Below are 22,953 nucleotides of genomic sequence, written 5' to 3'. Positions count from 1 at the left end.
CTGTTACTCTTTTAGACTGATTCAATCTCTTGTAGCCCTGGGTGGCCTTGAACTCAGAGAGATCCATCTGCCTTTGTCTTCTGAGTCCTGGGATTAAAACTGTGTACCACCACTGCCTGATCTCTATAGCTTGAGGCTGACTTTGCCTTCTGAATCCTCAGGCAAGCGTTAATAAGTCATAAATAATATATCACCACAGCTCTCAACATCTCTTGAGTTATTTTGATTAATATAACTGATTCTTATTTGAGTGTTGAATACTCAAACTATATCTGTTCATCCTCCCAGGTCTCAAACATGGAGGGAGTTTCTAGCCACACTGCTAACTCTGGGATGGAGAATAAAAAAAGGATAGTTTAGCTACTGCCCCACCCCCCAAGAAACAAGAACAAACAATGCTTATTTAAAGAGCCATGAAGAAACAAAGGGCAGCAGTGAGTGTTAAGCAATAATTCAACCGTCCCTACTTCCTCTCAAAATATCCTTCCTCCTCATTCCAATGTCCCAACCTTTTCTTTTTCCTTCAGAGTAGTATAAAGTATTATTTTAATCCCTTCAACAAAGGTTGTTTGTTTGGGGGGGAGAGAGGGAGAGAGAGAGAGAGAGAGAGAGAGAGAGAGAGAGAGAGAGAGAGAGAATTACGTGCCATGTACATGCAGGTACATATGTGGGAACCTTCATGAACACCTTATTTTTTAAGACAGGTTCTCTAATTGAACCTGGAGTCCACTGATTCAGCTACACTGGCTGGCCAATGAGCTTTCAGGGATCTGCCTATCTCTCCCCCAACACCCTCCCCCCACATGGTGCCCGAGTTACAGATGTGTGCTAAAGATCTAAATTTAAGTCCTTGTGCTTACAAAGCAATTGCTTGACAGACTGACTCATCCCTCCAGCCTCTTATTTATTTTGTATTTAAGAAACAATACAGTGGTCAGGATATGCCAGCCCACAGATATTAGCTTCTTTAGCTCTCGTGACACTTTTTTATTCATTAATTTGTTTATCTTACATCCCCATTGCAGCTTCCCCCCTCTCCTCACACCCATTCCTCCACTTGCCCCCCACCTCCACTTCACTCCACCCCTCCTCCATAGTCTCTCAGAAAGGGCAGGCCTACCATGGGCATCAGCAAAGCATCTCATGACACTTTTAAGAGGTCAGTGTTATTACTAATGTCACTGTAAAACTGAGGGAACTGAGGCATGAAGGGGTTCTAACTTTTCCTAGGACTGATGGCTAGTATTCCATAATACCAGCAGTCACATCCAGGAAGTCATGTTCTTAAACAGCAGGTCAACAGTGACTTAGAAAGGGGCAGGCCAAGGATGTTCCTCAAGACAAGACTTCCTGAGGGTCTCTTAATTCTCCTCAAAATGGAGGGATCTGTCATATAATCTAGTCCTCAAAGTAGCTCAAAATGACAGCTCTGCTTAGTTTCATTTCCCAGGCAGGATTCTGAAACTTAGCTGGTTCAGTACATTCTTAGATGTCTAGCTAGTCAGCCGTGAAGGGAGCAGGCAAAAGCACCTTGGCCGAAGTACTGTCATTTTGACTTCAGACTCTATTTTACCTGCAGGGTAAAATGAAGTTCAAGCTCCCAAGCCTTAGGGGAGCTGAGATCTTTCCAATGGCTGACAGACCTCCTCCTTAAGTAACAGAAATAGTCTGTTATGTCCCTTAGTTATCTAATACATTATGGCTGTTCCTAACAACAAAAAGAACAAATGAATTTGATTGGTTGGACTGAGAAACTCCCATTTTGTGTCAGTTGACCTTGATGGAACACACAAGGAAAGTCCCTAATCTTTGGCTTCTAATTGTGAAAATTGTATCTGTAACTTGGCAACAAATGTTTATGATTTTTGTGTCTATGAACCCTGCTTGTGCACCTGCTTGGTGCTGTCAGGAGAAACCAGGATCCCGAGTCCTCGTCCGGCAGCCCTGATTGATCAGTGACCCCACTTAAGGGGTGATTTATTAAAGCCTTTGAAACCCATAAGTGTCTCTCTCCTTCCTGTGGATCATAATGGACTGGTTGTAACAAGCAATACAGCCTGGCATGGATTATGTTTCTTGATCTGCAGTTCAGGGCACTGTTGTTATGTTGTAGGTCCCCATTCTATAGATTTATGTGGATTTTCTTTGAAAACAAAGCAGATATCCCAGTAAAGGAAGCTACAATGTGCTGACTGTCCCTTCTTATTAATCAGTTTAAACTTTGACCAAGACCCAAAGGCCGGTGAAAAGTTCTCTCTGACCCTCGTTTTTAGTTTTTCTGTTGGATTTCCTCTCCTGTTGTTTGTTTTATTTCATATTTCTATTGCTAAATAGAGACAGTGATTATACCCATAGCAAGAAAGGGTATTTGTGCTTATTCTCCACCCCACCCCCAACCCCAAGAACTACTTAAAAACCATCCACTGGTTATAGGAGAAACATTAGTGATGAAAACAAGACTCCGCATTAAAGTAGGCAGTGTTTCGGGAAGGGGGACTGACAGAGATCAATATACATATTTGAGACCATAGTAATGTCATCTGACACAAAAAGAAAACACGAGTGGGCTGTTTTAACACTGGTGGTCAGGCGTTGGAACATAGTCCACGAATGAAGCTGTGTGAGGAGCATTATTAGTGCTTGTGAGAAAACAGAACAAGAGTCCCATGATCTCAGTCTCCAAAGCACAGGATTGTTCTTGGAATGTACTCTTGTGCCCCTCCTAGGTGTAGCAAATGAGAGAGGATTTGCTTCAGATTCCCCATTGCATTTACTGTTGTTCTCCATCCAGACACAGTTTGTCCTTGTGATTATATATAGCTTGAACTTGTGTACTTTGCTTGTATGATGATCTTGCTTAAGGCTCAGAATAAAAATGATCTGAGGCCAGGTGGTGGTGGTGCATGCCTTTAATCCCAGCAGAAGCAGGCAGGTCTCTGTGAGTTCAAGACCAGCCTGGTCTACAGAGCAAGTTCCAGGACAGGTTCGGAAGCTACACAGAGAAACCCTGTCTCCAACAAAACGAAAAGAAAAAAATTATCTGAGGCTCTAAATAAAGTTAACTAACTATTGCATGAGACTTTAGTCCGCCTCATTCTTAGGCTCCATTCTCCCAGCTCCCAATGCTTTTAGAGTGGGAGGGGTTAGAGACAAGACCTACATAAGGTGAAGGTGTGCTGGAGAACAGAGCAGATACGTGCTCTGAGGTGAAGCGCCCTGGCCTATAGGGCTGTCTTGCCTGCCCAGGTTCCCCCTCCTCTTCCTCTCTCTCTCCAGAAATCCCATCTATACCTCCTGCCTAGCTTTATTACACCAATCACAGCAACACGTCCTCACACCGTAGGGGTCCAATATGGCCTCAGCATCACTGCGTAGTCATAGGGAAGGGCCATGCAATCTTTAAAATGTACATTGGTCATGATCAACACCAGGAATAATTCACTGTAGTTTCACTTTGATATTTAACACAGCCCCCCCTCCCCTGCTCACATTACATCGTTTGCTGCTCACTGAGCAGATGAGGCCAATGTTACAGCTATTATAGACTGAGAAAGGTTTTGTAACTTTATTGAGTTTGCCCAGTTTGGAAGTAGATGCCCAGGCTGGAGCCTGTCTCATGTGTTTTTTCAGCTATGTGCTGTAGTCTTAACAGCTACCTCTCTCAGAGCAGTTGTGTGTCTTTAAAAGCAGCAGAAAATTCGGTTCACACCTATTCAAACTCCTTTGTTTTTTTCTTAGCGAGCTTGGGTTCTTGCAGCAGCATCAGTGGTGCAAAAAGCTGCAGTATTTCCCCTGCAACAACAACTACCTATCACCCTCCCTTCTTGCTGGCTCTTTGATAGCCCAGCATCATTTCCTGAATGACTTGGCTGTGGGGAGTGGAGCAGAGCTTAACACCCACACCACATTCAAACACTTGTGGTTGCACAACTGCTCTAACACCAAGAAGCTCTCAGCCTTAGCAAATGGCCCCCACATTTCAGAACATAATGATGGAATACAGCTGGAATTAGATATCATATATCTGACTCGTCTCATACATAACTTAAACCCAAAGAGTAGAATGACAGTTAAGCCATAGGACCTCGATTTTAAAAAGCCTTGAGATATTTAGGAGATCTGAGACAAGGGTTGACTATGGCATTTGCAGGACCCAGTTAGAAATGAAAATTTTGGGGCCCTCTGTTTGAAATGCGTTAAGCATTTAGAAGTCACACAGCACCAGAAAACAAGCTCCGGATCCTTTGTGTTTAGCCTCTGGCATGCTATACCTGAGACACAAGCTAAGATATTCCAGGTGCCCTTTGTGAACCCTATCAGCCCAGTATGATAATTTATCTGGAAACACTTGATGTTGGGGATTTCTGACAGCATTAGCCTAACTTTATGTTCTCTGTAAGTTTTCTTCCTGTCATCTTTCCCATTTGGCACTCATCATGTTTCCTTTTATATCTTGTGGGCTCCTTCGGGACTATAGTGGTATCCTATGATCCCTGGGGTCCTAAAATAGCATGGGTGTATAGGTAGCTTGGTAAGTGTCCCTATTTTCCTTCTGTTCCACCCTTCCTTGTTGTAGTGCCCTGAAACGTGTTGGCTTGGCTTGCACATCCAACTAAGGCACCAGAATATTCCTCCAGAGGGCAAACCTTCCACTGACCCGAAAGGGGAGAGGTTCATCCTAGCAGTCCTGGGATCCCGCAGTAGCTACTGAGCTGAAGGGCACAGGTGGCCATAAGTGAGAGCACCACCAGGTTAAGAAATCCTTTCATTTTAGTGACTTGAATTCTCAACAGACCCTCTGGAAACCACGCCCTGTGTCAACTTTAGGGTTAATCTGAATCCACTTATGTGGAAAACATGGCTTGGTCTTGGGGGCTTACACATAACTAGTTCATATCAAAACAGCCCAGCTGGTTGTTCATGATTAACACTGTTTCTGACTGGTCAGTTCAATGTCATATCTAATATTGCATACTTCATGTATCATCCCTGCCAATCTCAAATACTACTGGTTATTAAAGAATACAAGGTAAGTAAATCTGCTGTGTTAAAACATGTTTACCTAGATGCATAAAATCTGAAGGCTAGAAGGCATTCAAGGAAAAAGACCAGAAACCTTTCTTATGTCCAAGATATCAAGTGTGTCTCTTTTCTGTTCCTTCTGCCCAGTAGTGGAAGAATATGGATTGAGTTCCTGGAGTAAGAGAGTTACTGCTTTTTGTTTGTTTGTTTGTTTGTTTTTTACTGTGGTATTCAAAAAACATGTTATATTTTTCCTTTTATCCTTGGAAGATAAAGTCAAAGAGTTATTCTAGGTTCTGGCAAAATTATTTCCAAGGTTGATGGTTTTGGAGGTATCATATTCTGTTCACTTCTATCTTCCCAACCTACATAGAGTCTTTGACACACAATGGCTGTTTAGCTACTTACAGAATGAGTTAAGTATTGGAATTCACTCTTGTGTTGTATGGACTCCCTTGAAGCAAGTAAGGCTAAGTTCATTTCTTCATTCATTCATTCATGAATGAACACATGTATTTGTTCAAGGACAGTTTTGTTTCAGACAACATAAATTTTGTTGTTACAGCACATTAAACATACCTAGAGTTAGCCAGGCAGTCATGCTGTACACCTTTAACCCCAGCACTGTGGAGACAGAGTTGGACAGATCTCTTTGAGTTCAAGGCCAGCCTGGTCTACAGAACCAGTTCCAGGACAGTGAGGACTACACACACACACACACACACACACACACACACACACACACACACACTGTCTGGAATAAACAGAAAAGAAGAAGAAGAAAAACATTCCTAGAATGAAAGAAGAAATCCTCACAACACAGGATGAGCAGTGTGTGAGGCAGTTCCTCAGTGATACTCAAGAAAGAGAAGGAACACAAAGAGGTTCAACAGTCTGATGGCTTCTGTTTTCTATTTCTATCCTCAGGGCCTGAAGCAGCAGGAAGACATGCAGATTTGCTTGTGGTGAATGGGATTCTTGGGGAATCGGTTACTTTCCCCTTAAATATTCAAGAGCCACAGAAAGTTAAGAACATTGGCTGGGTTTCTTCATTTGCTTCATCCGTTGCTTTTGTAAAACCAGGACTCCAAGGAGCACCACGTGACATTTTTGTGATCCAGGCCACTTATGAAGGACGAATATCCGTCATAGATCAGAACTATGACCTAGTCATTAGAGACCTGAGGATGGAAGATGAGGGAACTTACATTGCAAACATAAATGTAGAGAATACCCCCACCACCACAAAGCGCTATAACCTTCATATCTACCGTAAGTTATGGGAGGACAGAGGGTGGGTTTTACTTTTGCCTTGGAGATTTCTGACCTAAAGCGTATCTGTACTTCTGAAAATGGTTTCCTAACTCTTTTCACACTTATAATTGTATAGGCACATCAGCACTTCTAATGGTCTAACTTTAGTGCTGGCCAGCAGAGACTTTAGCTGTATTATTTTTCCAGCAGACCTCGTCCTTGGATCTTTATTTTCTTTGTTATAAAATGTCAACAATCACACTATCCAAGTCACAAGAGTTATTAGGACAATCTAGTAAGATGCCATCTGCAAAGTAGTCTATAAAAAGCTGCTTGTTTTAAAATAATTGCAGAATACACAGGAAAGTTTAAAAAAAAAACCATAAAAGGAGTTGCTGAGTGCCCTTCACGTCCCCTGTTCTGTTCCTCCAGATCCACCCACCAGGCTTCTCTCCAGTGCTATAGCAGACCCTCTGGGGTCACCTCTCTCCACGGTCTCCCCGATTCCAAGGAGATAAAATCAGCAGGTTCTGGTTGAACACTCTCCTCCTGCAAATGTTCACAGAACGGCAGCTCTGTGTGCAAAGTCAAAAGCAGGAAACTGATGCTAGTGCAGTCTGCAGAGCGGACTTAGAATGTTCCAGCTCTATCTGTGCTTATTTATGAATGGAATCCCTCGTATTCCTGTAGAACTTAATCACAGGTGTAGCACTGAATACCACGATCAAGGTAGCTAAATGTACCATCCCAAGAGTCCCTTGCCTCAGCTCTGGAGGGTGGAGATCAGTCAGCCCGGAATCTGGCTTTCTCTGCCTAGCAGCTTAATGCTGATAACATCTCAGTTCCTACTGAGAAAGTGAAATGAGATTGTAGTTCTCACCACTATGGCTACACCAATACCCACCACACATACACACAAAAAAGTCTCTCTAAAAATAGGTAAATATGTATAGTTTTTACCACTATGGCTACACCAATGTGCATGCGCGTGCGCACATGCACACAGACACACACACACATCTCTCTGAAAACAGATAAATATGGTCTTTTTACTGGGCTTCAGATGCCAGAATATTCAGGACCGTGGAGACACATTTCTCTGCCTATTATTGACTGTGTTTTGATGCTGGCATCTAGGTACCTGGGATTGGGATGACTATAAGTCTAGGTGCTGATTTGGGGATTTATCTTTGTTTGGTGGGTATTTTGTTCCTTGGTTTCTGTTTCCTCTCTGAATTTTCAGAGAGTGTGATGGATATGTGCTGTCTGATAGGAAATTTTCTTTGGACCTGATAGTTGTGGCCACTGGGGGTTTCAAGTAAAATGCATTTCTTAGTATTGGGAACTGACACTTTGGACCTGGGATAGGCTAGGGGTCTGAAGGGATTCATAGGAGAGAGGAGGGGAGACTGTTCAATCAGCCATTGCTTATTTCATCTCCTTGGAATCGGGGAGACAGTGGAGAGAGTTCACCCTGAGAGTCTGCCATGGCACTGGGATGAGACCGGAGGATTGGATCTAGAGGAGAGGGGAATATCTACAGACAGCTGACCTGCTTCCCTAGCAGAAGTGGTCTATGGATTATCAGGGAGTGCCTGCTGGAGTTCTGGGGCTGGGATAAGGCAATATGTGGGGAGAGGGAGGGGAGGAGGAGGTCTGTGGGAGCCACAAGAGATGAGGGTGGGTGGAGGTTAGAAGGAAGGCTGCAGCGGGTGGTCCCCAGGCAGAGCTGGGGATGAAACTAGGTGACTGGGTTTGGAGGAGAACAGGGACTGATGAAGGTCTTCCATTACTTCACCTGGCCTGCTCGGCTGGTATGTTTGCAGGGAATGCCTGCAGTTTTTTGTTGTTGTTGTTGTTGTTGTTGTTTTTCTTCCTCTCTTTCTTCTCCTTCTTCTTCCCCTTCTCCCTCTCCTCCTTCTCCTCCTTCTCCTTCTTTTGGGGGATACACAAGGGTGAGGGTGGACCTGAGAGGACTGGGAAATGTATGTGATCGGTGTATATGACATAAAATTCCCAAATAATCAATAAAAATATTATGTTGTAAAAAAATACAGGAAATTTGGGACACAATGAAAAGACCAAACCTAGGAATTATAGGAGTATAGGAAGGAAAATAATCCCAGCTCAAAGACCCAGAAAAATATTTTCAACAAAATAGAAGAAAATTTTCCTGACCTAAAGGACATGCCTATAACGGTACAAGAAGCTTATAGAACCCCAAATAGATTGGGCCAAAAAAAAAAAAAAAAAAAGAAGAAGAAGAAGAAGTCTCTAATAGGACAAAGCCATAGGAGAGAAGTTTGTCATGCAGAAAGAGTTCTCTCGGGACAGCAAGGCTCTCGAGCGGTTCCTGTAGGATTACTTTGATGGCAACCTGAAGAGATACCTAAAGTCTGAACCTATCCCAGAGACCAACGATGGGCCTGTCAAGTTTGTGGTAGCAGAAAATTTTGATGACATAGTGAATAATGAAGACAAGGATGTGCTGATTGAATTTTATGTCCCTTGGTGTGGTCACTGTAAGAATCTGGAACCCAAATATAAAGAACTGGGAGAGAAACTCAGCAAAGAGACCCAAATATTGTTATAGCCAAGACGGATGCCACAGTCAATGATGTGCCTTCTCCATATGAAGTCAAAGGTTTTCCTACCATCTACTTCTCACCAGCCAACAAGAAGCTAAATCCAAAGAAGTATGAAGGTGGCTGTGAATTAAATGATTTTATTAGCTATCTACAATGAGAAGCTACAAATTCCCCTATAATTCAAGAAAAAAAAACCCAAGAAGAAGAAGGCACAAGAGGACCTCTAAAGCAACAGCCAAATGCGCCACTTTGTAAAAGGACAATTAACACCAGAGATGGCAAAACCATCAGAGGACAGAATAGATATAGTCTGAATCCTATTAAATTTTCTCTAAACTGTTTCTTAGCTGCACTGTTTATGAAAATACCAGGACCAGTTTATGTTTGTGGTTTGGGGAAAAGCTTCAAGGGTAAAAGACTAAAGTAACATATAAAGGAAGACCTATTAACAATCACACCTGACTTCTCAACTGAGACTTTAAAAGCCAGAAGGTCCTAGACAGATGTGCTGTAGACTCTAAAAGACCACTGATGTTCATCCCAGACACCAAAGCCAGCAATAGTTTCAATCACCATCAATGGATAAAATAAGATATTCCATGATGAAGCCAAATTTAAACAATATCTATCTACAAATCCAGCCCTACAGAAGATGCTAGAAAGAAAACTCCAACCTAAGGAGGTTAACCAGGAATAAAAAAATCTTAGAGCAATAAAATCAAAATAAGGGGTGTGTGTGTGTGTGTGTGTGTGTGTGTGTGTGTGTGTGTGTGTGTTCATGCACACACACATGTACACCCCACTACCACCAAGAGCAACAACAAAAGCTAAATGACAGGAATCAACAATCATTGACATCTCTCAATATCAATGGACTCAATTCCCCCAATAAAAAGACACAGACTAACAGAATGGATGTGAAAACAGGATCCATCCTTCAGCTGCATCCAAGAAACACACCTCAGCATCAAAAACAGACATTACCTCAAAGGAGAGGGTTGGGAAAAGGTATTTCAAGTAAACGGACCTAAAAAAGGAGCTGGTGTAACCATCTTAGTATTTGAAAAAATAGACTTCAAACTAAAACTTATTAAAAGAGACAGGGAATGACACTACATACTCATCAAAGGAAAAATCCGCCAAGAGGGCATTGCGATTCTTAACATTTGTGCCAAAACACAAGGATACTCACATCTGTAAAAGAAACACCACTATAACTTAAATCACAGTTTGACTTTCACACGCTGATAGTGGGAGACCTCACTACCCAACTCTCACCAATAGACAGGTCATCCAGACAAAAACTCATCAGAGAAATGCTGGAACTAACAGACTTTTTTTTGAGACAGGGTTTCTCTGTGTAGTTTTGGAGCCTGTCCTGGCATTCCCACTGTAAACCAGGCTGGCCTCGAACTCACAGAGATCCACCTGCCTCTGCCTCCCAAGTGTTAGGACTAAAGGCATGCACCACTACCACCCAACTAACAGACTATAAGCCAAATGAACCTAACAGATATATACCTTCTTTACAACTCATGGAACTTTCTCCAAAACTGACTACATACTCAGTCACAAAGCAAGTCCCAATAGATACAACAAAACTAAAATAACTCCATGCAGCCTATTAGACCAGCACAGATTGAAGCTGATTATCAACAACAACAGAAAGCTTACAAACCCATGGAAACTGAACAGCTCTCTACTGAATGGAAAATGAGTCAAGACAGAAATGAAGGGGCTGGAGAAATGGCTCAGAAGTTAAGAGCACTGACTACTCTTCCAGAGGTCCTGAGTTCATTTCCCAGCAACCACATGGTAGCTCACAACTACCTATAATGATATCTGGTATCCTCTTCTGGCATGCAGACATAAATGGAAGCAGGATGTTATATTCAAAATAAATAAATAAATAAATAAATAAATCTTTTTTAAAAAGACAGAAATGAAAGAAATTAAAGACACTCTAGAATTCAATGAAAATGAATACACAGCATATCCAAACTTAAGGGACACAATGAAAGCAGATGTAAGAGGCAAGTTCATAGCACTAAGTGCCTACATTAAAAAAAAAAAGAGGGGGGGAAGAATCGTACTAGTAACTTAATAGGACACCTGAAAGCTCTAGAACAAAAAGAAGTAATCACACACAAGAGGAGTAGATGGCAAGAAATGATCAAATTCAGGGCTGAAATCAGCAAAATAAAAACAAAGAAAACAATCAAACAAGAAAAGAATCAATGAAACAAAAAGTTGGTTTTATCCAGGCCTAGGCTGCTGCCAAGGACCATGTCTGTCCAGTGGTCCTACCACAACTGAGGTCTATATTGATGCCCTGTCCCCACGGTACCACCAAAAGCCACGTGAAGCTTAGGGTCTGGGCCTTGTTGGTCCAGGGACCACGCTGCCTTCAGAGCCATTCTGATCTGAGTGTCTGGAGCCAACACTCGGAAAAAGGATGTCGACCAGGGTAAGCTGATGTCTGAGGCCATGTCTGGGTCCGTGGTCCACCTGCAGCTGGGGTCTGCCTTGAACACTGTGGCATGGGTTACCACTAGGGCCCATACAGAGGCCCAGATCTGGGCCAGAGTTGCAGCTGGGGTGGATTCAGGGGAGTCATGCCACAGCAGGGGCCATACAGACATGGATGGTCTGTGGTACCATCCGGAACCAGGGTGTCATCCGGGCCCAGGCTGCTGCTGAGAGCCATGTCTGGGTCTGTGGCCCTGAAGCAGCCAGGGTCCAGATTGACATACCTAGCTCCAGTTGACACCAAGTGCCAGGAAGAAGTCCTAGGTCAAACCAGCAACCTGAGTCTGCATTGGTGACCAATGACCAGGATGCATCCATATCTGAGTGACTTGCGCAGCTACTCATTGACATGGTGTCATCTGGGCCCGAGCTGCAGCTGAGGACCGTGTCAGGGTCCATGGCCCAACTACAGCCAGGGTCTGTGCTGATGTCCGATGTTCCTGCTACCATGGAAGGCAGTGCAGACACCCAAGATCAAGGGCCAAGTTAGTTCCTCAGTGGCAATGGGGATATCCAGACCCAGCTGCTCTAAGGACCATGTTGGGGTTCATAGTCCTATGACGGCTGGGGGTCTGACCTGAGATCTGGGTCCTGCATTGCCAATAATGGTCACTTAGAGGCCCAGGTTTGGGGCCGAAACCTGAGGCCTTGGTGGCAACCACACGGCTGTCGGAACCATTCCCACCAGAGTGGCCATTTCCTCCACCCAGAGCCAGGTTGTCGTCCGGGCCTAAGCAGTGGTCAAGGGTCATGTATGGGACCATGGTCCAGCTGCAGCTAAGGTCTGTGTTGATGTCTGTGGCCAGTGTCACCCCAGGAGGCCTTAGGAATCATGTAAGATTAAATTAGAGAGCTAGACTGAGCCAGTCTCACCCTCCACCGCCCTGGGAGAGCTGGCCTTACCTCTCGCTGCCCACCGCAGCAAGAGAGCTGGCCCCTGCACTCGGGAGGGAGGGCTCCACCCTTCACCACAGGCGAGGATGAACCTACTCTGAGGACATGCATGTAGGGGAGATGACTCCACCACTGCACCCAAGGCGGGTGGCCCCAGTGGCGCGATATGACCTGACTGGCTAACAATACCCAGGCCCACAACAGGACCTTGGGTTGACCCTACCCCATCTAGGTCCTGCGGGAGCTTGTGAGGGGATTGGTCCTGCAGAACGATACCAGCAATATCTCCAAGACAGAGTATACCCCAGAAGAGCTCCAGTGAAGAACCAGTGAGGATGGTTGGAGACCTTGAACCAGACCAATGACTCATTGCAATGAACAGTCGCCAGTCAAGCTGATGACACACCAATGCCTCCAATGCCACCAGGACAGATGAAGAGGTGATGGAGAAGCAGGAGAGAAGGAGAAGCAGAGATTTTGCTGTTTCAGTGTGGGTTTTGTTGCTGTTGTTCTGTTTTGGTTTAATGGTTTTTTTTCTTCTATTTTTCCCTTCTTTTTGTTTGCTTGCTTGCTTACTTTGTCTTCTTTTCTTTCGTGGGGGAGGGAGATGCAACAGGAATGAGGGGAAGTATGGGGGGACCCGGAGGAGAACAGAATTGAGGTGCATAATGTGAAACCCTGAAAGATTCTTATTGAAGCTTTAAAAAAAAAAAAAAAAAGACAGACAATTTATCCAAAATAACTACAAGACAGGGTGAGAATATTCAAATTAACAAAATCAGAAATGAAAAGGGGGAGCATAACAACAGACACCTCAGAAATCCAGTGCTTCACTAAATTGGAAGATCTAAATTAAACAGGTAATTTTTGTGGTGAATGCCACTTACCAAAGTTAAACCAAGATCAGATAAGTAATTTACACAGATCTATAACCCCCAGCAAAATAGAAGCAGCCCCACCTACTCCAACAAGGCCACACCTCCTAATCCTCCTAATTGTTGCAAATAGTTTCATTCCCTGGTGAAAAACATTGAAACATATGAGCCACTGGAACCATTGTCATTCAAACCAACACACCTTCAATGCTCATCATTTTCAAATTCAGTCTTGTTTTGTTTTGTTTTGTTTTGTTTTTGAATGCTTGTAGTAGGTTTCCCAGGCTAGCCTCAAATTTATAATCTTTCTGCTTCACACTCCCAAATGCAAGGATTATAGCATTCATCTGCATACCTAAATATAAGTTCCTTTGCTGAGGCCAAAAAAAAGAAAAAAGAAAAAGAAAGAAAGAAAGAAAGAAAGAAAGAAAGAAAGAAAGAAAGAAAAAGAAATGTTTTACAGGCATTAGATCACTACAGCGTTTTGTTTTATATTGACGATGCAATGGTTACCAACATGATATGCTTTTAAGATTCATCTTTTTTTAGCAACCTTTCCTCCATTGCTTTCTCAAGTGCAGAGCATCATTAACAAAAGAATAAGTCAAGCCCAAAATTGCAAAATTTCCAAATTTCTGCGGTTTAAAAACTTTGGCCATGACTAGTTTCTCTTCCCTCTACTCCTCCCATTTCTTCCTCACCACCCCTTACTGTCTCAGGGTATAGCCTATATGAGGAAAAAAAATCTATTTCCAATAAAAGAGAAAGTGAAGAATAGATCCGTGTATGTGGATGTGTACAAACAAATAATGAAAAACACGCCATGAACTTGAAAAAGGAGGGGTCTCTGGAAAGATAGGGAAGGAGTGAAGGGAAGGGAGAAATTATTTAATTATATTATAATCTCAAAAAGCAAAGAAAAAAGTTCTTGTTAAATGCTTAATGGGAGTGACAGAAAAATAAATAAATATAGGAAAAGCATTTATTAAAATAAAAACATCTTTTATGGCTGATTCCCCCTCCCCCACCGTGGCTGATTTTAAGATTTCTGGGTTTGAAAAGAAATGCTTACTTGTATGTCATTACAGAGCATGCTATATGTGCAACTCACCAAAAATGATTTTTAAGTAATTTTGGTACAATTTATTTGTTGTCATATTAATTTTTAATTCCATGTTTAACATCTATCATAAAAACTTTTGAAAAGTTAACAATTGATTCTCAGGAGCTTATAGATGCTGGTTTCAGCTCACTGTAGGCTTGTATGTTTTCTCCTCATAGGTCGGCTTGGAAAAGCAAAAATTACACAGAGTTCAATAACATTTTTGAACAATTCTTGTAATGTCACACTAACGTGCTCTGTGGAGAAAGAAGAAAAGAATGTGACATACAGTTGGAGTCCCTTGGGAGAGAGAAGTAATGTCCTTCAAATCTTCCAGTCCCCTGAGGATCAAAACCTGACTTACACATGTACTGCCCAGAACCCTGTCAGCAACAGTTCTGACTCTGTCGCTGCCCAGCAACTTTGCACAGGTAACCAACTCCATCCATCTCTTCTGGAAAGCCTCAGAGATCGCTCCGAAGAGCTTCAAGGCTTAACCTTTGACTTATCTTCACATACATATGCCTCCTCTATGCTGACACTAGCCCTGGCTGTATCTACACCCAGGTAGCTTTGGTGGAGGAAACCAACCTTTCTAGGAAGTGCTAATCATTCCCAAGCCTTTTGAGGAGCCCCTGGTTGACTCTGATTCAGACTGTTCATCGAAGAGCTTTGGCACTCTCGTGGGGCATCCCATCTTGACAGTGGCCATGAATGTGGGCAAACCTGCACAGACTCTTGTCTCTGTCTCCTGATAGCCAAGACTCACAACAATTTCTCTTTCCAGACAGTCCAAATTTCCACCTTCGCCGTGCTGTGTTGTCAAGTGGACTGGCTGCCGCTCTCCTTCTGCTTATTCTCATTCCATTTTTTGGGTTTCTGTTGTATTTGTACAAGAGATGGCGGAATAGGATTGACTTGAAAGGTAAAATGTGAGAATGTGTCTTCTTTCTTCCAGGGAGTGAAGTCGTTTATTTAGCCAGCATGGAGTGGAACCATAATAGCGCCTGCACACCACACACACACACACACACACACACACACACACACACACACACACACAAGATTTAATAAAGAAAATGTGTGCTACAAGAGAAAGAGAGATGCAGTAAGTAGTCTCAGAGATAGAATATCCCATGAAAGAGAACTAAGTTACTTTCTAACAGTTAAAGGAAATTATTTGGTCTTATCTTCCAAGACATTTTATATGGTCCATTTCTGGGCATCTCACTATCTTGTTAAGTGGTAAATTTTACAATATCAGCTGTCTTTCTTAACACTGGACATTTGAACTAATCATAAGATGTCACTGGGGTCAGTCCCCAAGTCATCAGGGTCTGATCATTAAAGGGTGAGTGTTTATGCTTTTGAAGGAGGGGATTTTTTTTGTCTCTACATTTTTATTTTAAAATATTTATTGTTTAATGGTGTGTGTGTGTGTGTGTGTGTGTGTGTGTGTGCACATATGCATACCTCCATGACTGAAATGGCCAGAAAAAACATCAGATTCCCTGGAGTTGGAGTTTCAGGCAGTTGTGAGTCACCCAGTGTGGGTACTAATAAACTCAAGTCCTCTGGGAGATGGGGCATGTCTTGAACAGCTGAGTCATCATCTCTCCAGCCCTGTCTCTACCCCCCACTCTATAATCATCCAGCCCAATTAGCTGACAAGGGTAGAAAATCTTTTTTTCTACTAGAGCTGCATCAGAACTGATGGGGTGACAAGGGGCACTGACTGAGGTCCCTGATTCTGCCATAGGGTTGTAGAACAATAAAGAAAAAAAAGGCTCAAGTGGTATTTTAGAGAAGGAAGTGGTGAGAATTTAAAGGACAAACTAAGGCATCACTATTGGCTAGGAACTCATCACAGTGGAGACAGGTGCCAACATTGATGGTAATGGTTGATACTCCTACAACAATGCCTTGTGGAGTTTAAAGGCTTCTAATCTGAAGGATATCGATTATACCAGAAGGCTAAGTAAACAGGGACCAGAGAGAATGGTAGTTCTGCTGATGGACTGACCCAGAAGAGGTAATAACTGGGATATTCAGCCCCATGTGCCCTTCAGAAAGAATCACCCTCAGAGGTTGGCTCACTCTATCTATTTAATCTATAGATAGACAGACAGACAGACAGACAGACAGACAGACAGACAGACAGGATGATAGATAGATTAGATTAGATAGGCATTTAGATAATATATAGATATATAGATCCTCCTGGTTATTAAAGACCTGGAGGACTCATGAAGTCAAGAAAGGAATCTAGATCCCTGGTCTAGTTTTTGAAGGTTTTGTTTAATATCTAGCAGGGCTTGGTGTACATACGTATCCAAATGTGCAAAGGTCCCCATTAGCCACTTTGTGAGGGGAAAGAATGGAGGACGGTTTTTCATTCTTCCCTGAATTCCTTATATGAAGTTCTTAAGACTGTGTGAGGGAAAGAGAAGACCAGGGTAAGGAAAGGCGCTGTTTGCAGAGAAGGAGTGAGGGGATTAAAACTTAAGGTGGGGAGAAAGCAGAGTTGTTAGATGGAGTGGCTGGTGAGCAGGGGCTTGAGTACAACAAAGAAAGGGTGATCAAAGATGTCCTCTGTGGTTGAGTGTTGGAACAAGGTCCAAGAATGGAGTCATGTGAGGAGAATTCTCAGTGTTTTTGAGAAAACTTCAAGAAAACAAGACAAGTGTCTTGTGATCCCAATTTCTTCAAAGCACGGGATTGTTCTTCGAATGTGTTTTTTGCTCCTCCTAGGTGTAGTGAATAGGACTGAGTTTACTTCAAATTATTCGTTACAACTGGCTGTTGTTATGTGTTTACATGCCTCTATGGAAAAACATGGTTTTTCCACATTTGGCTTGTCCTTGTGACTATAGGCTTTACTTAGGTGACTCTTCTTAACCCTCAGAGTATAAATTCTCTGATACATTTGGCTATTGTTTGAGGCTTGAATCTGCCTCATTTTTAGGCTCCACGATCCCAGGTCCCACCACCCCTACAGAGGTGAACAGTTGACTTTAAAGGAGATGGACTAGTGTGAAATAATCTAGTAAGACACATACAACATCCCTCTTGCATCTTGAGGCACTGTGATGAGGCCATGAAGGCTTAAATATAAGAGATCTATGTCCTTACCTAAATTATGACAATAGAAATTTAATTGTAATACCCAGTTTTACAACCCGATGTGCCAGGAGGTGGTTAATATTCTTGACCTGAGAGTGGACATTAAGGGTCAAATTTTATTGCAAAGTAAAACTAGGGGAGGTATTTTTTCTTTTGATAATCTGTGACTCAAATTTGTACCATTTCTTCAGCATACATCGCAGGGCTACGTCAGAGGAAACAATGGGCCTGAGACCCATTATGTGGGCCCTGCCAGAGGTGAAGTTTTTACCCAGAATGCACCACTTGAGGGAGCAACAGAACTCTTGTGTCAAAGACAATACCTGGCCACACTGTACTGGCTCCATGGAGATGTGCCTGTAAACTAAGGTGTCACTTGAGAATAGACCCTCAGGCTGGAGAGATAATGGCTCAGCCGTTAAAAGGCTAGCCTTACAACCAAAAATACAAGAGAATAGAGACTCTTCTGGTGCATGGAGGTTAAATTTGTTTTCACTCAAGAGTTAAACCTCTCCAGCTGGTGAAGTCAAACCAACCTTGAAGGTAAAATTTTACAGTGTCACACTTGTGAATTGGTCGGATGGGTAAGGAGAGGACTCACCATCCAGGAGAAAACTGGGTAACCTATGGATCTTCTGGATCAGGAAGTATTGCCCGGAGCCAGAAATTATAGGCAAAAGCACCATCAGCAAGTAGCTCTGCTCCAATCTGCTCTGGAGAGCAGCAGCAATGCTTGGATGGGGGAAAGGAGTGAAAGAAGAGAGGTCAGGGTCAGTCCTCACATCATGGGCACATTCACACTAGACAAGCTGCTGCCACCAACCGCACGGCACTTTGAGAGTGAGGTGGCCCTTCATTCTTACAAACTATGTTGGGGGGAGGGGCTGTTCTCTTTTTACTTTCCCCAAGTCCTATCAAAGTAGACCTTTGATGTATTGGTGCCTTTTCTCATTACTGTGACAAATACATGTAGGATGAAATTCCATCTCAACTATTATTTGACCAGTTATTTTTAGCTCTGGGAGATTCCACTGCCTCGGCTGCAGGATAATCCATAATAATAGGGCTTACTGCATATACTTATTGAGTAGACTACACACATGCCATAGTCAGCCTGGCCCCTGATACACAGGTACTAGGTAAACATTAGTTCCTCTGTGTATAATTGGCAGGCCTGAGTATGGAATAGAGGTGGCATTCTAAGGCAAAGGTTTTATGACATGCATCATAACTCAAATGGATTCACAAAAGGGAAATGTCATAGTCCCTTTGGCGTGATTTCTAAGTTTGCTCAATGAAACATCTGTCTTCCTCTCGCAACTGAAGGAGTAAGAAAGAGAGACCAAAACAGATGAGATGCGAGAGATGGAGACAGATAGATACATATAGGCTATTCTTTGCACCCACAAATAAGATTGAGATCACTTTGGCTGCCTCACCAAGTCTAGGGCAGAGACCAGACTAGCTCTGAAATACTGAAGCCTGTGATAATCTCTAATCCGACCCATTATTTGTACATATTTTTGGTGTCCTGTAATAAGAAGGAACAAAATTCTAGCTATCTCTTTTCAACTTGATCCTAAAGCATTGTGTTAATACTAAAGAAAAAGGATATGTTGAGATTAATGCCTCATCTATCTCAGGAAAAGTAAGGATCTATGTACCCTTTCTCTGTTTCTCTGAGGCCTCCTATGGAGGCTGGCACAAATGAATATCTTAATAAATACTTACCTAACTCATGAATGTTTGTGGTTATAGTCAGCTATGCATCAGGATAATAAGACACTGACTATAATTAAAATCAATCAAGTTAAGCAACTGAGACCCTGACATGGAAAGTCCACTAGCCATGACAGGTCATCAATGCCAGAGCTATCTTTGAATTCCATACAGGGCTGGGGAAATTCTCTTCGGGCTAAACTGGACTTCAGGAATGAAAAGGCATTCCCACTGGGTTTTCGGTGAGATTTGAATGAGATGGGTCCTATCACACATGTAATCCTTGGTATGGAAAGACCATCTGAGGATCCAGGCACCCTTCTCTGTAGGGCAGGGGCCAGTTGACCTCTGGGTTTTATTTCTTTTTCACAGAAAGATAAAATAAGACTAAACAGTCTCTTAAAAACCTACCTACCTTTCACAGACTATTGTTCTGTTTATTTGTGGCAGGTGATGTCTCAAGAGAAACAACATACCGTAAAATGTCAAGAAATGATCGTCTCACAGAGTCTAGAATCTATGATGAAATTCCTGAGTGCAAGGTGAGCCGATGCTACCTTGAATACACTCTACCACTACCACCAGCAAAATAGGAGTCTTGGGCAGTAATTGCCCTCTATTTGCCATTTCGTAAAAAGAAGCTACAGCCAAGAATCTGGAAGAACCCACAAAGAAACACTATGCTAAAGAAATGATGCCATGGGTCTCCCTATGAAAGCAAACGTAATCCATTGTCTCCTCATGGCAACCTCTATGGTATAAGACCCCGAGCTGTGGGTTAGATGTGATTTGTGTCTAAGAAGCTCTCCCCAGAGGAATCAAACAATGAAGGAGTCCTTATTGTGAAATGAGGGATGTCATGGGATTTCCAACAGGGCAAAGTTATTGGAAAGTTGTCCCAAGGCTACATAACTAAAGATAGAAATCTTTAACTACACTAGCTGGTCTATCAGAAGCTTATTTTCTCAGATTCTTTATTCACTGTGATCCATACCTTTTGCCTTTTGTCTACCTGCCTGGGCCTCACCTCCACTAAAGATCATTTTCCATGCCTACACAAGCCTGTTCCTCTGGAGTCTGCAAGGACTGAAGGGAGACACTCAGCTTTCTCTGGTTAGTCTGACCCTGAGCTTAAATTGTCAAGAAGCTGTTAGAGATTCACATAAGTCGCAGAAAACCAAACTCCCAACTGAGCAAGACTCAGTCCAAACTACACAGAACCCTCCTCTTGGCTCTTGGAGGTGTTTTTGCTACAGGGCTGTGCCCAGCTGCCACCCACTCATCCTCGTCTCTACCCTAACCCAATCCAAAGTCGGAGGGAACAAGAAGTGATGCTGAAAAATTGGGATCAGAAGTGAGTGATGGAGAGAGTGGAGTTAGGGTGGGAGAATCTTAAGGTTTGTCTTCTGCACTCGCGCTGAGGGCAAAGGATCTCTTTTCCAGGTGCTGTCCCACAAGGAAGAGTCAGTGAACACCATTTACTCCTCAGTGCAGCTTTCTGAGAAGGTAAATCCTGTGTGGCTTTTTACCTCTCTTCTTCCATTTGTTCTCCCCACCCTAGTGTATCCCATCCATCAAAATTCAAGTCTCCTCAAGCCAACGGGGAAGTTGTTCACAGCATCCTGAAGTACTAGACCACATGAGACATTGGTGGTGATGAGATGCCAACAGTTACTTGTCTCTATGTAGGGGAGAAAATGGAATTGTTGGAGAATAGAACAACTAAGGATGAACTAGGAACAAATAATGCAGCCTGAATGTTGCTTGAAGCCTAACAATCAAAACCAATTTCAAATACCCCTATTCCCTTCTACTTACCTCTTCTGGGCTAAGAAGTTCCCGAGGCTCCCAAATGGGGTGACTGGAGCAAAGGCAAAGGGCTCACCAAAGAGCCTTGCCATCCCAGATGTCCCCAAGCACAGGGGAAATCTAAGACATCACCCTGTGCCATTTCCTTAACTCTCCTGGTACCTCATGGGGCTGGACTTACCCAGCCACTCCTTTCAGCTAACACGCTTCCTTATTTCCCTCTCTTACACAGATGCGGAAAAACGACACAAGTGATGGCAGACCTCCCAAGACTTTGGGTAATGAAATTATCGTCTAGGTGAGCAGGCAGTGTTCTCCCACTGGGAACTGAAGTTACAACCAGTGATAGCGTGGGTGTCCTGGAGATCTAGACCTTTTTTGGCTATCCCTTACCAGGGCACTGCAAATGACCACGTCCAAACACACAAGCAGAGTAGCCTTCTGTTGCTGGGCATTACTGGTACCCAGATGGGCTTATGGACACTTGCCCCTACTTATCCCTGATATGATGGCTCCTAAACTTCCACACATCACAGAACATGTAAACATATTTTTATGGCACACTGGAAGAAATCATGAAGGTTGTTCATGTTTACAGAAGACTGAAGATAGCTGGAGGATGCTCATGCCTAGATGTAGCATCACTGTCCAACATCTTGGGAAGATATCAATCAATATTTGGACACCTGGAACACCCCCTGGCATACCAGCTATATGTTCTGTGCAGACTCAACGTGTGTCTGAAACCCTGATGCAAGGCCTCTACCAATTGCTACAGTACCTTAAGCAACTTTGGAAAGGCGTCCTTGGATGCCTTGAACACATGGCAAGCCACTGTAGCGACCCCTACACATCCCTCAGCTCAGGAACCACCATGCAGGACACAACTGCCACTATTAGCCCAAATATAGATGACTGTGCTACCTAGAAAGCTGTGAGTTGTGGCCCTAAGCCAGGCAGATACATTGTCTAAGTGTAACATTAGAGTATGTTCTTTCTGTAGAAATTAGACTGCCGGAGGTCTTCAGAAGCCTCATAGGGTTTCCTTTCTGACCAGGCTTACCTTCCCTGTGTATTACTTCAGACAGCCTTGGCAAGAAGACACCATGCCCAAGAGCCTCACTCTCCAAAAAGAATTGTCCAGCTACATTTCTGACACCCTGAGGGAAGTGGGTGCAAGCGAACCATCAAAATAAGAGATCATGACGATACCAGTGATTGTAGAATGCATTGTGGGAACCTCCTCAGAGACACCACACATGTTCTCAAGCTCCTTGCCTGTTTATAACACAGTACCTCAGCCAGGATGTATGTCCCCAGCCCTGTCTGTTTACATGTCCTCCAATCCCACCTCAAATAGTACCTCCTCTATGAGGCTTTCCCTGGCATGAGCAGTGAACTTTCTGTACCCCTCCCCAATTCATCCTTATTTCACTTTAACTCATTTCATTTTGACTTACAGAAGAAGTAATTATTTGTTTTCCTCTGTGTGTCAGACACAATTTTTTCTCCATTTTTATTTGAATTAGAAACAAGATTGTTTTACATGTCAATCCCAGTTCTCTCTCCCTCCCCTGCCCCCCAACTAACATCCTATCTATCCCATATCCTTTCTGCTCCCCAGGGAGAGTGAGGTCTTTCATGGGGGTCTTCAGAGTCTGTCATATCCTTTGGGATAGGGCCTAGGCCCTCCCCCATGTGTCTAGGCTGAGGGAGTATCCCTCTATGTGAAATGGGCTCCCAAAGTCCATTCCTAGGCTAGGGATAAGTACTGATCTACTACAAGAGGCCCCATAGATTTCCGAGGCCTCTTCACTGACACCCACGTTCCTGGGGTCTGGATCAGTCCCATTCTGGTTTCCCAGTGATCAGTCTGGGGACCAAGAGCTTCCCCCTTGTTCAGGTCAGCTGTTTCTGTGGGTTTCACCAGCCTGGTGTTGAGCCCTTTGCTCATCACTCCTCCTCTGCAACTGGATTCCAGTTCAGTTCAGTGTTTAGCTGTGGGTGTCTGCTTCTACTTCCATCAGCTGCTGAATGA

The 22,953-nt window shown here is 43.3% G+C and overlaps 1 protein-coding gene across 1 annotated transcript; it reads left to right on the top strand.

Annotated features, from left to right (window-relative positions):
* The first annotated feature begins 647 nt into the window (after positions 1–647).
* On the top strand, positions 648–21,213 carry Cd84 (CD84 molecule). Its single transcript, XM_035445316.1, has 8 exons — positions 648–659; positions 4,577–4,700; positions 5,950–6,294; positions 14,444–14,695; positions 15,052–15,189; positions 19,557–19,648; positions 20,550–20,612; positions 21,148–21,213. The coding sequence occupies exons 1-8, from the start codon at positions 648–650 to the stop codon at positions 21,211–21,213; spliced, it is 1,092 nt and encodes a 363-aa protein (XP_035301207.1).
* Positions 21,214–22,953: the final 1,740 nt, after the last annotated feature.

Source organism: Cricetulus griseus, chromosome 5, assembly GCF_003668045.3.
Source record: "Cricetulus griseus strain 17A/GY chromosome 5, alternate assembly CriGri-PICRH-1.0, whole genome shotgun sequence".
NCBI classification, from domain to species: domain Eukaryota; kingdom Metazoa; phylum Chordata; class Mammalia; order Rodentia; family Cricetidae; genus Cricetulus; species Cricetulus griseus.
Note: the sequence above shows the minus strand (reverse complement) of the source record. Positions and strands in the feature narration are given on the sequence as shown.

What these genes read in the sequence shown, in the direction of transcription:
- Cd84 (XM_035445316.1), top strand. An exon ending in GAATAGGATTGACTTGAAAG is followed by an intron (nt 15,190 to 19,556) that starts GTAAAATGTGAG and finishes TATTTGTGGCAG; the next exon opens with GTGATGTCTCAAGAGAAACA. An exon ending in ATGAAATTCCTGAGTGCAAG is followed by an intron (nt 19,649 to 20,549) that starts GTGAGCCGATGC and finishes TCTCTTTTCCAG; the next exon opens with GTGCTGTCCCACAAGGAAGA.